A 15175-nucleotide genomic window follows, 5' to 3' on the forward strand; every position below is an offset into this window, starting at 1 on the left:
GATAGGGTTCAAGCCGAGCTCTGGCTGGGCCACTCAAGGACATTGAGACTTGTCCCGAAGCCACTCCTGCTTTGTCTTGGCTGTGTGCTTAGGGTCGTTGTCCTGTTAGAAGGTGGACCTTGGCCCCAGTCTGAGGTCCTCAGCGTTCTGGAGCAGGTTTTCATCAAGGATCTCTCTGTACTTTGCTCCGTTCATCTTTGCCTTAATCCTGACTAGTCTCCCAATCCCTGCCGCTGAAAAATATCCCCACAGCATGATGCTGCCACCACTATGCTTCACCGTAGGGATGGTGCCAGGTTTCCTCCAGACATGACTCTTGGCATTCAGGCCAAAGAGTTCCATCTTGGTTTCATCAGAGCAGAGATTATTGTTTCTCGTGGTCTGAGGGTCCTTTAGGTGCCTTTTGGCAAACTCCAAGCGGGCTGCCATATGCCTTTTACTGAGGAGTGGCTTCCGTCTGGCCACTATACCATAAAGGCCTGATTGTTAGAGGGCTGCAGAGATGGTTGGCCTTCTGGAAGCTTCTCCCATGCACCTGAGCTCAATTTCGAGTCTCATAGCAAAGGGTCTGAATACTTACGTAAATAAGGTATGTTTTTTATAAATTCTTAAATTCTAAAAAACTATTTTTGCTTTGTCATTATGGGGTATTGTGTGTAGATTGATGAGTGGAAAAAATGATTTCATACATTTTTGAATAAGGCTGTAACGTAACAAAATGTGGAAAAAGTCAAGGTGTCTGAATACTTTCACGAATGCACTGTATGTACATATTTAGATTCCGGTTTCTGACATTTCTTAATTATGTGTGTATAATTTTAAAAAATTATTATTATTATTATTGCTAGGCATTACCGCACTGTTAGAGCTAGAAACACAAGCATTTCGCTGCACCTGCAATAACATCTGCAAATCTGTGTACGCGACCAATAAACTTTGATTTGGATATGAGAAAAGTTGAAAGGTACATTCACGTCTTGCACACTGTTACAGGATTGTGTGTGTGTGTTGGAAACAGAGAGAAATTGAGAGCGCTATTACTTTCTGGGTTGTAGACATAATTCCAGATGTCAACGTGCTGCCCTGAGTGGAGTATTGCTATTAACTGCTGCTAGGAGATTTTGAAAACATTACATTGGACTAGGATGAGTCTACTCTCTGCTTACACCGTTAAATCTGGAATTAAATACAAAACAGACTTGTTTCTACTGTACAGTACGTACAAATGATACATGCAAATTAACTTCTATATATACACTGCTGTGTATATTGTATACAAAGGTGCTTGATATAAATGCATTTACATTGTGGTAAAATACGCATTAATTGACATGTATCATAAATAAATATAAATCATATCCTTATTGGGTTAAACATACTCAAAAAACACACACACCCATAATTAGACAAATATTGTATATAGATACATACACCTGAGTACACAAAACATGAAGTACACCTGCTCTTTCCATGACATAGACTAAACAGGTGAATCCAGGTGAAAGCTATGATCCCTCACTGATGTCACTTGTTAAATCCACTTCAAATCAGTGTAGATGAAGGGGAGGAGAAGGACTTTCAAGCCTTGAGACATAAATTGTGTGTGTGCCATTCAGAGGGTAATTGGGCAAGACAGAAGATTTAAGTGCCTTTGAACAGGGTATGGTAGTAGGTGCCAGGCACACTGGTTTGTGTCAAGAACTGCAAACCTGCTGGTGTTTTCATGCTGAACAGTTTCTCGTGTGTATCAAGATTGGTCCACCACCCAAAGAACATCCAGCTAACTTGACAACAGTGGGAAGCATTGGAGTCAATATGGGCCTGCATCCCTGTGGAATGCTTTCGACACCTTGTAGAGTCCATGCCCTGACGAATTGAGGCTGTTCTGATGGCAAAAGGGGAGGGTGCAAGTCAATATTAGGAAGGTGTTCTTAATGTTTGGTATACTCAGTATATATCACATGAATATTGCAGTGTTGTGCCAATCCATTTCCACTATTTCCAAGTAGATTTGAAGCTAATGTCAAGTATGGCAACATATTGGGAAATAATTCCAACTCTGATGTATTGCTTCTTCTTCTTGGATTGATGTCTACTCAGAGATGGGTCCCGATTTTCCGACCTAGTGTGCACTTGCACAATTCATTCATGGGAAGGGTGGAGGTGGAGAATCTGGACACAGTCTTAAAGGGATACTTCGTGATTTTGGCAATGAGGCCTTTTATCTACTTCCCCAGAGTCAGATACACTCGTGAATACCATGTTTATGTCTCTGTGTCTAGTATGAAGGAAGATAGAGGTAGTTTCAAGTATGGGTAGCTGCATCCCAATATGGGGGCGGCTTATGGTAGAGAAATGAACATTAAATTATCTGGCAACAGCTCTGGTGGACATTCCTGCAGTCAGCATGCCAATTGCACGCTCCCTCTAAACTTGAGACATCTGTGTCATTGTGTTGTGTGACAAAACTGCATATTTTAGAGACATTTTGTCCCTAGCACAGTGTTCACCTGTGTAATGATCATGCTTCTTCATATGCCACACCTATCAGGTGGATGGATTATCTTGGCAAAGGAGAAATGCTCACTAACAGAGATGTAAACAAATTTGTGAACAACATTTGACAGAAATAAGCTTTTGGTGTGTATGGAACTTTACATTTTGCGTTTATGTTTTTGTTCAATTTATATGTTACGAATTGGCAAAACGTTTGATATGTTACGAATTTGCCAAATGTATGATATGTTACAAATTCTTGCTAGATGGCCAACGCTAGGCTAGTGGTTAGGGTTAAGGTTAAGTTTAGGAGTTAGGTTAAAACGTTAGGGTTAAGGGAAGGGTTAGCTAAAGGGTTAAAGTTATGGTTAGCTAAAAGGGTTAAGATTAAGATTAGTGGAATGGTTAGCTAACATATTTGTAGTTGAAAAGTTGCTAATTAACAAAAACGCTAAAGTTGTTCGTGATGAGATTTGAAAAATTATTGCAACCTTTGGGTTACTAGACGTTCATACTGGACACAGACATAAAAATGGTATCCACAAAGTACATAAAAGGCCTCATTGCAAAAATACTGAAGTACCCCTTTAATAAGGTAATGAGAGCCTGGTCAGACAGGAAACTGGAAGCTAAGTCAAAACTTAGTCGTCCCCTGATGGCTCTAGAGAGCAGAGGTCAAATGAGATCCCCTGCTGGCTGCTGAGGTCAGAAGAGATCCTGAGGACCCAGGTGAATTATAATAGGAGTGGCAATAGTCTGTGGCTGGTAAAAGGCACTGTCAATGTACAGGCCGCCTAAAGAGAGAGGGAGAAAGAAGTGGAGGGAGCAGAGAAACTGTGATTACAGCCGTGGCCTATAGGAGGCAGTGTTACAAATGAAAAGGCACATTTTGATAATGCTAATGTGGTTTGATTATGGAGAGATTGTGTGTTTGATTAGATGAAGAGTGGTAGAGGATTGTGGTGGATATGAAAAAGTGGTGACTTGGGTCTAGCTGTGAATTTCAGAATGCTATGCAAGTCAAGTACTGGTACTCAACTGATGAATAATATATGATAAACACATTTTAATTGTATAATTTAAAAACATATATCTCAAAATAAGTCTCAAACAAATCAAGTACCTAATTAAACTTAAGTATTTAGGTCTTAATCTATAACAAACATTTGTGGACAATCAATATCCAATTAACAAGATTAATGTCACCATTTTTGTACGTATAAAAATATACATCATACAAAAAAAAAATATATATATTTTAGTTAATGTTCTCTGTCTGTTGTACACATGGGGGTGAACACCTATCCTAAAATGGGTAGTAGTGGCGGAAAACAGGAGAGGCTGGGGACAATCGCATGACAGGGAACATTACTGAAGGCATCCTCGGGAGAAAACCTACAAAAAAAAACCCCAAATTGTACAGTCTATCCATTCAAATGAAACTTAGAACATACAGTACCAGTCAAAAGTTTACTCATCTACTCATTCAAAGGTTTTTCTTTATTTTTACTATTTTCTACATTGTAGAATAATAGTGAAGACATCAAAACTATCAAACAACACATAAGGAATCATGTACAGTTGAAGTCGGAAGTTTACATACACCTTAACCAAAAATATTTTTACTCCGTTTTTCACAATTCCTGACATTTAATCCTAGTAAAAATTCCCTGTCTTAGGTCAGTTAGGATCACCACTTTATTTTAAGAATGTGAAATGTCAGAATAATAGTAGAGAGAATATTCATTTCAGCTTTAATTTCTTTCATCACATTCCCAGTGGGTCAGAAGTTAACATACACTCAATTAGTATTTGGTAGCATTGCCTTAAAATTGCTTAACTTGGGTCAAACATTTCGGGTAGCCTTCCACAAGCTTCCCACAATAAGTTGGGTGAATTTTGGCCCATTCCTCCTGACAGAGCTGGTGTAACTGAGTCAGGATTGTAGGCCTCCTTGCTTGCACACACTTTTCAGTTCTGCCCACAAATTGTCTATAGGATTGAGGTCAGGGCTTTGTGATGGCCACTCCAATACCTTGACTTTGTTATCCTTAAGCCATTTTGCCACAACTTTGGAAGTATGCTTGGGGTCATTGTCCATTTGGAAGACCCATTTGTGACCAAGCATTTAACTTCCTGACTGATGTCTTGAGATGTTGCTTCAATATATACACATTATTTTCCTTTCATGCCATCTATTTTGTGAAGTGCACCAGTCCCACCTGCAGCAAAGTACCCCCAGAACATGATGCTGCCACCCCTGTGCTTCATGGTTGGGGATGGTGTTCTTCGGCTTGCAAGCTCCCCCCCCCCCTTTTTCTTCTCCAAACATAATGATGGTCATTATGGCCAAACAGTTGAATTTTTGTTTCATCAGACCAGAGGACGTTTCTCCAAAAAGTACAATCTTTGTCCCCATGTGCAGTTGCAAACCATAGTCTGGCTTTCTTATGGCGGTTTTGGAGCAGTGGCTTCCTCCTTGCTGAGCGGCCTTTCAGGATATGTCGATATAGGACTCGTTTTACTGTGGATATAGATACTTCTGTACCTGTTTCCTCCAGCATCTTCACAAGGTCCTTTGTTGATGTTCTGGGATTGATTTCCACTTTTCGCACCAAAGTACATTCATCTCCAAGACAGAACGTGTCTCCTTCCTGAGCGGTATGACGGCTGGGTTGTCCCTTGGTGTTTATACTCGCGTACTGTTGTTTGTACAGATGAACGTGGTACCTTCAGGGGTTTGGAAATTGCTCCCAAGGATGAACCAGACTTGTGGAGGTCTACAATTTCTTTTCTGAGGCCTTGGCTGATTCCTTTTGATTTTCCCATGATGTCAAGCAAAGAGCCACTGAGTTTGAAGGTATGCCTTGAAATACATCCACAGGTACACCTCCAATTGACTCAAACAATGTCAATTAGCCTATCAGAAGCTTCTGATAGTCTTGACACAATTTTCTGGAATTTTCCAAGCTGTTTAAAGGCACAGTCAACTTACTGTATGTAAACTTCTGACCCACTGGAATTGTGATACAGTGAATTATGAAATAATCTGTCTGTAAACAACTGTTGAAAAAATTACTTGTGTCATGCACAAAGTAGATGTCCTAACCGAGAAGCCAAAACTATAGGTTTGTTAACAAGAAATGTGTGGAGTGGTTGACTTTAATGAGGCCAACCTAAGTGTATGTAAACTTCTGACTTCAACTGTAGTAACCAGAAAAGTTGCATGAACTAACTGTGTACAATAATGGTGTTTATCATGATTTTTGAATGACTCCCCATTCCTGTACCCCAATTTTCTGTAAGGTCCCTCATTTGGGGCAGCAGGTAGCCAAGATTAGAGCGTTGGGCCAGTAACCGAAAGGTTGCTAGATCGAATCCCCGAGTTGACAGAGAGGAAGGAAACTGCTGAGGGATTTCACCATGATACCAATGGTGATTTTAAAACAGTTATTACAGAGTTAAATGGGTGGATCAACAATAATCCACAATACTAACCTAAATGACAGAGTGAAAAGGAAGCCTGTACAGAACAATACTGCAAAGAATGGGGCAAAGAAATTAACTTTTTGTCCTTTAAAAAAAAAATATTTCACCTTTATTTAACCAGGTAGGCAAGTTGAGAACCAGTTCTCATTTACAACTGCGACCTGGCCAAGATAAAGCAAAGCAGTGTGACACAGACAACAACACAGAACACACAGTTACACATGAAATAACATGGAATAAACAAGCCAATAACACAATAAACAAGTCAATGACACAGTAGAAAAAAGAAAGTCTATATACAGTGTGTGCAAAAGGCATGAGGAGGTAGGCAATACATAGGCCATAGTAGCAAAGAATAACAATTTAGCAGAGTAACACTGGAGTGATAAATGAGCAGATGATGTGCAAGTAGACATACTGGTGTGCAAAAGAGCAGAAAAGTAATTAAAAACAGTATGGGGATGAGGTAGGTAGATTGGGTGGGCTATTTACAGATGGACTATGTACAACTGCAGCGATCGGTTAGCTGATGTTTGAAGTTGGTGAGGGAAATATAAGTCTCCAGCTTCAGCGATTTTTGCAATTCGTTCCAGTCACTGGCAGCAGAGAACTGGAAGGAAAGGTGGCCAAATGAGGTGTTGGCTTTGGGGATGATCAATGAGATATACCTGCTGGAACGTGTGCTACGGGTGGGTGTTGTTATCGTGACCAGTGAACTGAGATAAGGCGGAGCTTGAACTAGCATAGACTTATAGATGACCTGGAGCCAGTTGGTCTGGCGACGAATATGTAGCAAGGGCCAGCCGACTAGAGCATACAGGTCGCAGTGGTGGGTGGTATAAGGTGATTTGGTAACAAAACGGATGGCACTGTAATAGACTGCATCCAGTTTGCTGAGTAGAGTATTGGAAGCTATTTTGTAGATGACATCGCCGAAGTCGAGGATCGGTAGGATAGTTAGTTTTACTAGGGTAGGTTTGGCGGAGTGAGTGAAGGAGGTTTTGTTACGAAATAGAAAGCCGATTCTAGATTTGATTTTGGATTGGAGATTTTTAATAAGAGTCTGGAAGGAGAGTTTACAGTCTAGCCAGACACCTAGGTATTTATAGTTGTCCACATATTCTAGGTCAGAACCGTCCAGGGTGGTGATGCTAGTCGGGCGGGCGGGTGGTGAACGTTTGAAAAGCATTAATTTGGTTTAACTAGCATTTAAGCGCAGTTGGAGGCCATGGAAGGAGTGTTGTATGGCATTGAAGCTCGTTTGGAGGTTAGTTAGCACAGTGTCCAAGGAAGAGCCAGAAGTATACAGAATGGTGTCGTCTACGTAGAGGTGGATCAGGGAATCACCAGCAGCAAGAGCGACATCAATGATATATACAGAGAAAAGAGTCGGCCCGAGAATTGAACCCTGTGGTACCCCCATAGAGACTGCCAGAGGTCCGGACAACAGGCCCTCCAATTTGACACGCTGAACTCTGTCTACAAAGTAGTTGGTGAACAAGGCGAGGCAGTCAGAGAAAACAACAAGGCTATTGAGTCTGCCGATAAGAATACGGTGATTGACGAAAGCCTTGGCCAGGGCGATAAAGACGGCTGCACAGTACTGTCTTTTATCGATGGCGGTTATGATATCGTTTAGTACCTTGAGCGTGGCTGAGGTGCACCCGTGAACGGCTCGGAAACCGGATTGCACAGCGGAGAAGGTACGGTGGGATTTGAAATGGTCAGTGATCTGTTTATTAACTTGGCTTTCGAAGACTTTAGAGAGGCAGGGTAGGATAGATATAGGTCTATAGCAGTTTGGGTCTAGAGTGTCACCCCCTTTGAAGAGGGGGATGACCGCGGCAGCTTTCCAATCTTTAGGAATCTCGAACGATACGAAAGAGAGGTTGAACAGGCTGGTAATAGGGGTTGCAACAATGGCGGCGGATAGTTTTAGAAAGAGAGGGTCCAGATTGTCTAGCCCAGCTGATTTGTACGGGTCCAGGTTTTGCAGCTCTTTCAGAACATCTGATCTCGGGATTTGGGTGAAGGAGAAGCTGGGGAGGCTCGGGCGAGTAGCTGCGGGAGGTGGTGGGGGGGGGGGGGGGGGGGGCTATTGGCCAGGGTTGGAGTAGCCAGGAGGAAGGAATGGCCAGCCGTAGAGAAATGCTTATTGAAATTGTCGATTATCATGGATTTATCGGTGGTGCCCGTGTTACCTGGCCTCAGTGCAGTGGGCAGCTGGGAGGAGGTGCTCATGTTCTCCATGGATTTTACAGTGTCCCAAAACTTTTGGGAGTTAGAGCTACTGGATGCAAATTTCTGCTTGAAAAAGCTAGCCTTTGCTTTCCTGACTGACTGCGTGTATTTGTTCCTGACTTCCCTGAACAGTTGCATATCGCGGGGACTATTCGATGCTATTGCAGTCTGCCACAAGATGTTTTTGTGCTGGTCAAGGGCAGTCAGGTCTGGAGTGAACCAAGGGCTATATCTGTTCTTAGTTCTGCATTTTTTGAAAGGGGCATGCTTACCTAAGATGGTGAGGAAATTACTTTTAAAGAACGACCAGGCATCCTCGACTGACGGGATGAGGTCAATATCCTTCCAGGATACCCGGGCCAGGTCGATTAGAAAGGCCTGCTCGCAGAAGTGTTTTAGGGAGCGTTTGACAGTGATGAGGGGTGGTCGTTTGACAGCAGACCCATAGCGGGTACAGGCAATGAGGCAGTGATCGCTGAGATCCTGATCGAAAACAGCAGTGTATTTGGAGGGCAAGTTGGTCAGGATAATGTCTATGAGGGTGCCCATGTTTACGGATTTAGGATTGTACCTGGTGGGTTCCTTGATGATTTGTGTGAGATTGAGGGTATCTAGCTTAGATTGTAGGACTGCCGCGGTGTTAAGCATATCCCAGTTTAGGTCACCTAACAGAACGAACTCTGAAGCTAGATGGGGGGCGATCAATTCACATATGGTGTCCAGGGGACAGCTGGGAGCAGAGGGGGGTCGATAACAGGCGGCAACAGTGAGAGACTTATTTCTGGAGAGATTCATTTTTAAGATTAGAAGTTCGAACTGTTTGGTTATAGACCTGGAAAGTATGACAGAACTTTGCAGGCTATCTCTGCAGTAGATTGTGACTCCTCCACCTTTTGGAAGTTCTATCTTTTTTTTTCTTTCTTTTTTTTAATTTTTTTTTAATTTTATCCCCTTTTCTCCCCAATTTTTGTGGTATCCAATCGCTAGTAATTACTATCTTGTCTCATCGCTACAACTCCCGTACGGGCTCGGGAGAGACGAAGGTCGAAAGTCATGCGTCCTCCGAAGCACAACCCAACCTAGCCGCACTGCTTCTTAACACAGCGCGCCTCCAACCCGGAAGCCAGCCGCACCAATGTGTCGGAGGAAACACCGTGCACCCGCCCCCTCGGCTAGCGCGCACTGCGCCCGGCCCGCCACAGGAGTCGCTGGAGCGCGATGAGACAAGGATATCCCTACCGGCCAAACCCTCCCTAACCCGGACGACGCTAAGCCAATTGTGCGTCGCCCCACGGACCTCCCGGTCGCGGCCGGCTGCGACAGAGCCTGGGCGCGAACCCAGACTCTGGTGGCGCAGCATAGCACTGCGATGCAGTGCTCTAGACCACTGCGCCACCCGGGAGGCCTGGAAGTTCTATCTTGACGGAAAATGTTGTAGTTGGGTATGGAAATCTTAGAATTTTTGGTGGCCTTCCTAAACCAGGATTCAGACACGGCAAGGACATCAGGGTTGGCGGAGTGTGCTAAAGCAGTGAGTAAAAAAAAAAGCTTCTGATGTTAACATGCATGAAACCAAGGCTTTTCCGATCACAGAAGTCAACAAATGAGGTTGCCTGGGGACACGCAGGGACTGGGTTTACCTCCACATCACCCGAGGAACAGAGGAGGAGTAGGATGAGGGTACGGCTAAAGGCTATCAAAACTGGTCGTCTAGAGCGTTGGGAACAAAGAATAAAAGGAGCAGATTTCTGGGCGTGGTAGAATAGATTCAGGGCATAATGTGCAGACAGGGGTATGGTGGGGTGCGGGTAGAGCGGAGGTAAGCCCAGGCACTGAGTGATGATAAGAGAGGTTGCATCTCTGGACATGCTGGTTATAATGGGTGAGGTCACCGCATGTGTGGGAGGTGGGACAAAGGAGGTATCAGATGTATGAGTGGAACTAGGGGCTCCATTGTAAACTAAAACAATGATACCTAGCCTAAAAACACGTCTGCACTGCTACGCCATCTCGGAGAGAATCCTGAATACAAAACATTATGTTTAGGGCAAATCCAACTAAACACATCACCAAGTACCACTCTTCACATTTTCAAGCATGGTGGTGGCTGCATCATCTTATGGGTATGCTTGTCATTAGCAAGGACTACGGAGTTTGAACACTGAATGTTCCTGAGAGGCCTAGTTACAGTTGACTTAAAATCGGCTTGAAAATCTATGGCAAGGCTTGAAAATGGCTGTCTAGCAATGATAAATGACCAACTTGACAGAGCTTGAAGAATCCAGGTTTGCAAAGCTCAGACTTAGACACCTAGAAAGACTCACAGCTGTAATCGCTGCCAAAGGTGATATGTATTGACTCAGGTGGTTGAATACAAACTTTTCTTCCACTTTGACAGAGTATTTTGTGTAGATTGTTGATTAAAAAAATATGCTAATTACATGCATTTTAATCCCACTTTGTAATTTAACAAAATGTGAAAAAAGTCAAGGGGTGTGAATACTTTCTGAAGGCACTCACATTTGACTGTTCGGCATCTGAGCACCCTCGCTAAGAATCAGGAAAGCAGAAAATGGCAAGGTGAGTTGGAAAAGTAAGCGCATGCGGGGCCTCCCGAGCGGCACAGCGGTCTTGAGGCATCACTACAGACCCAGGTTCGATCCCAGGCTGTCCCATAGGGTGGCCCACAATTGGCCCAGCGTCCGGGTTAGGGGAGAGTTTGGCCGGGGGGGGAATACTTTGCTCATCGCGGTCTAGTGATTCCTAGAGGTGGGCCAGGTGCCTGCAGGCTGACTTTGGTCGTCAGTTGAACGGTGTTTCCTCTGACACATTGGTGCGACTGGCTTCCGGGTTAAGCGGGCGGGTGTTAAGAATCGTGGTTTGGCGGGCATATTTGGGAGGAAGGATGACTCGACCTTCACCTCTCCCGAGCCCGTTGGGGAGTTGCAGCGATAAGACAAGATTGCAATTGGAGATCACGAAAATTGGGGAGAAAAATGAGGATAAAATATAAAAATATATATTTTAAAAACGCATGCATGTGTGACACTGTCTAGTAGCTGCTGGTCCTGGCTCTGGTATGAACAATGTGCTTACCATAAGCAGGGAGGTAAGCTGCAGTACCATAACCATATGGAGCTCCATAGCCTGGAAAGAGAGGTCAGGGAACTTTAGCTACAGGAGCAGTGCTTACATAGCGACAACCTAACGAACACACATTTACAAACACCAATCCCCGGGTCTTACCTATTGGGAGGTAGCCAAGGGTGGGGGGAGCGCTGATGTAGGGTGCTCTATGCATCACTGGCCTTGTTCTAGGCCTGGAATGGGCATGGGCTGGGATAGTCACAGTTGATGACACAGTTCTCTTCACCTGCAAACAAACACACACATTCGTTACGGTTATAGCGTCACCTTTGCATACATTTCCATACTTTCAGACGTATGCTGCACAACTAATATTGATAGGCTCATTTGAATTCTATGGATGGGCTGAAAGTGATCTTTGTCCACCCACCAGTGTGGTAGGTCTCCTCTTCTTGTTGCAGGGGTCTTTGGAGTCAGAGAAGAGTCTCTTCAGAGCAGCCAGGGCAGCGCAAGCCTTCGCCGCTTTCTTATTGGGCCCCGAGCCTCGGAACTTCTGTTTATCAACCTCCACCTACAGTACAGTACAGACACTCAATCATTCAGAACTACACTAGGGCCACTTGTCCTGACCTACTGGGCTCTAGTTTAGTTTCTCTTGTTCAGGTCAAAAGACTTAAATAAAAGTCAAGCAGGTGCTAGGCTGCTGGGTGTGTGTGCAAGTCTGTGTGTGTGTATGTATGTGTGTTTGTGTGTGTGTATGTGCGAAGCACCGCCACAGAGTTATATTTTACAACAAATGCTGCAGAAGAAGCAAACTCCTCCTCGTAGGCGACTCTTTTGTCCACACCCACACGGCTGGCGCGCCCCAAATGTCTGGTGCGCCGTGCCCGCACACACACAGCTGGCTGTCTTTGTCTATAAAACATCTGTGCTGCATGCGATTGAACAAGTCACAGGAAGCATGCAGTTTTGTTGCCTTCCTTGTTAGAATAAAAGAGATTACTTGAAAAAAGTAATACCTAATCCATTAGCCTACTAATTCATGTATTGATAAATTAAAAACGTACACATATTCAATAGCCCAGAAGAAACAAATAAACCGAAATAAAAATTATTTTAACCTGGTAATAATAAATGTTCTTTCAATTTGCTCCAGAATCTAATTACATCAATAATAAAACTAGGCCTAAAATATTTCCTTGAAATGTTAATTCAAACTGCATATGTTGGATAGAAATTGCCTTTATTAGAGATTCTGTACAGCGGCTTGTTCTGGCCAATCCCCTCAAACTTATCAGCAGCACACAGAATCTCTCCATCGATTGGAGGAGTATTAGGCTATTGGCACCAATATGTCAAGTCTGACTGAAGCCTATTCATTTTTCTTTTATTTAACCTTTATTTAACTAGGCAAGTCAGATAAGAACAAATTCTTTTTTACAATGACGTTCTAGCCCGGCTAAACCCTCCCCTAACCCAGATGACGCTGGGCCAATAGGCTAACAGCAAAAACAAAAAAAGTTAAACGATATGAAAAGACTGAATGTGACTGACTTGACCTAGGAAAGTGTCCAGACGACTGTGTGCTGGATGACTAGTGGGCTAGATGTGAATGTTCTGAAAGATTCATTCTAATTAATCACCTGAAAAATTTAAGAGCCCCCATCAACAGCCAATGGGCCATCAGCAGGACAATAATTCTTGCTTTGTCTGACATCAAATCAAATCTTCGGGGGCAAACTATCGGGGGGGCAAATCACCGGGGGAAACTACCTGCCCTCCAGGACACCTACACCACCCGATGTCACTGCCTGTTCACCCAGCTATCATCCAGAAGGCGAGGTCAGTACAGGTGCATCAAAGCAGGGACCGAGAGACTGAAAAACAGCTTCTATCTCAAGGCCATCAGACTGTTAAACAGCCACCACTAACATTTAGTGGCCGCTGCCAACATACTGACTCAACTCCAGCCACTTTAATAATGGGAATTGATGGAAATTATGTAAAAATGTACCACTAGCCACTTTAAACAATGCCACTTAATATAATGTTTACATACCCTACATTACTCATCTCATATGTACATGTATATACTGTACTCTATATCATCTACTGCATCTTGCCATCTTTATGTAATACATGTATCACTAGCCACTTTAAACTATGCCACTTTATGTTTGCATACCCTACATTACTCATCTCATATGTATATACTGTACTCTATACCATCTACTGCATCTTGCCTATGCCGTTCTGTACCATCACTCATTCATATATCTTTATGTACATATTCTTTATCCCTTTACACTTGTGTGTATAAGGTAGTAGTTGTGGAATTGTTAGGTTAGATTACTTGTTGGTTATTACTGCATTGTCGGAACTAGAAGCACAAGCATTTCGCTACACTCGCATTAACAATCTGCTAACCATGTGTATGTGACAAATAAAATTTGATTTGATTTGATCTTATTAGTCACATGCACCGAATACTTACAGTGAAATGCTTACTTACAAGGCCATAACCAACAATGCAGTTTAAAAATTACGAATAAGAAATAAAAGGAACAAGTAATTAAAGAGCAGCAGTAAAATAACAATAGCGAGACTATATACAGGAGGTACCAGTACAGAGTCAATGTACAGGGGGAACCAGTTAGTCGAGGTAATTGAGGTAATTTGTACATGTAGGTAGAGTTATTAAAGTGACTATGCATAGATAATAACAGAGTAGCAGCGGTGTAAAAGAGAGGGTGGGGAGGGGGGTGGGCAATGCAAATAGTCTGGGTAGCCATTTGATTAGATGTTCAGGAGTCTTATGGCTTGGGGGTAGAAGATGTTTAGAAGCCTCTTGGACCTAGACTTGGTGCTCCGGTACCGCTTGCCGTGTGGTAGCAGAGAGAACAGTCTATGACTAGGATGGCTGGAGTCTTTGACCATTTTTAGGGCCTTCCTCTGACACCGCTTAGTATATAGAGGTCCTGGATGGCAGGAATCTTGGCCCCAGTGATGTACCGGGCCGTATCCACTACCCTCTGTAGTGCCTTGCGGTCGGAGGCCAAGCAGTTGCCATACCAGGCAATGATGCAACCAGTCAGGATGCTCTTGATGGAGCAGCTGAAGAACCTTTTGAGGATCTGAGGACCCATGCAGAATCTTTTCAGTCTCCAGAGGGGGAATATGTTTTGTCGTGCCCTCCTCACGTCTTTCATGGTGTGCTTGGACCATGTTAGTTTGTTGGTGATGTGGACACGCTCAACCTGCTCCACTACAGCCCCGTCGATGAGAATGGGGGCGTACTCGGTCCTCATTTTCCTGTAGTCCACAATCATCTCCTTTGTCTTGATCACGTTGAGGAAGAGGTTGTTGTCCTGGCACCAAACGGCCAGGTCTCGGACCTCCTCCCTATAGGCTGTCTCGTCGTTGTCAAGCCCACCACTGGTGTGTCATCTGCAAACTTAATGATGGTGTTGGAGTCGTACCTGGCTGTGCAATCATGAGTGAACCGGGAGTACAGGAGGGGACTGAGCACACACCCCTGAGGGGCCCCTGTGTGAGGATCAGCGTGGCGGATGTGTTACCTACCCTTACCAACTGGGGGCGGCCCGTCAGGAAGTCCAGGATCCAGTTGCAGAGGGAGGTGTTTATGTCCTTAGCTTAATGATGAGCTTTGAGGGCACTATGGTGTTGAACACTGAACTGTAGTCAAAGAATAGCAATCTCATATAGGTGTTCCTTTTGTCCAGGTGGGAAAGGGCAGTGTGGAGTGCAATAGAGATTGCATCACTGTGGATCTGTTAGGGCAGTATGCAAATTGGAGTGGGTCTAGCGTTTCTGGGTATAATGGTTTTGATGTGAGCCATGA

The 15175-nt window shown here is 43.8% G+C and overlaps 1 protein-coding gene across 1 annotated transcript in view; it reads right to left on the reverse strand.

Moving 5' to 3' along the window:
* Positions 1-11178: 11178 nt before the first annotated feature.
* LOC139545608 (spermatid perinuclear RNA-binding protein-like) overlaps positions 11179-15175 on the reverse strand; it is a 47536-nt gene continuing 43539 nt past the window's right edge. Inside the window, exons 15-17 of the mRNA XM_071353571.1 lie at positions 11744-11884; positions 11473-11599; positions 11179-11373 (exon numbers count right to left, since the gene is read on the reverse strand). Of these exons, the coding sequence (XP_071209672.1) occupies positions 11279-11373; positions 11473-11599; positions 11744-11884 (363 nt within the window). The 3' untranslated portion in view covers positions 11179-11278. The remainder of the gene's footprint in view (positions 11374-11472; positions 11600-11743; positions 11885-15175) is intronic.

Source organism: Salvelinus alpinus, chromosome 19 (genome assembly GCF_045679555.1).
Source record: "Salvelinus alpinus chromosome 19, SLU_Salpinus.1, whole genome shotgun sequence".
In the NCBI taxonomy this organism is placed as follows: domain Eukaryota; kingdom Metazoa; phylum Chordata; class Actinopteri; order Salmoniformes; family Salmonidae; genus Salvelinus; species Salvelinus alpinus.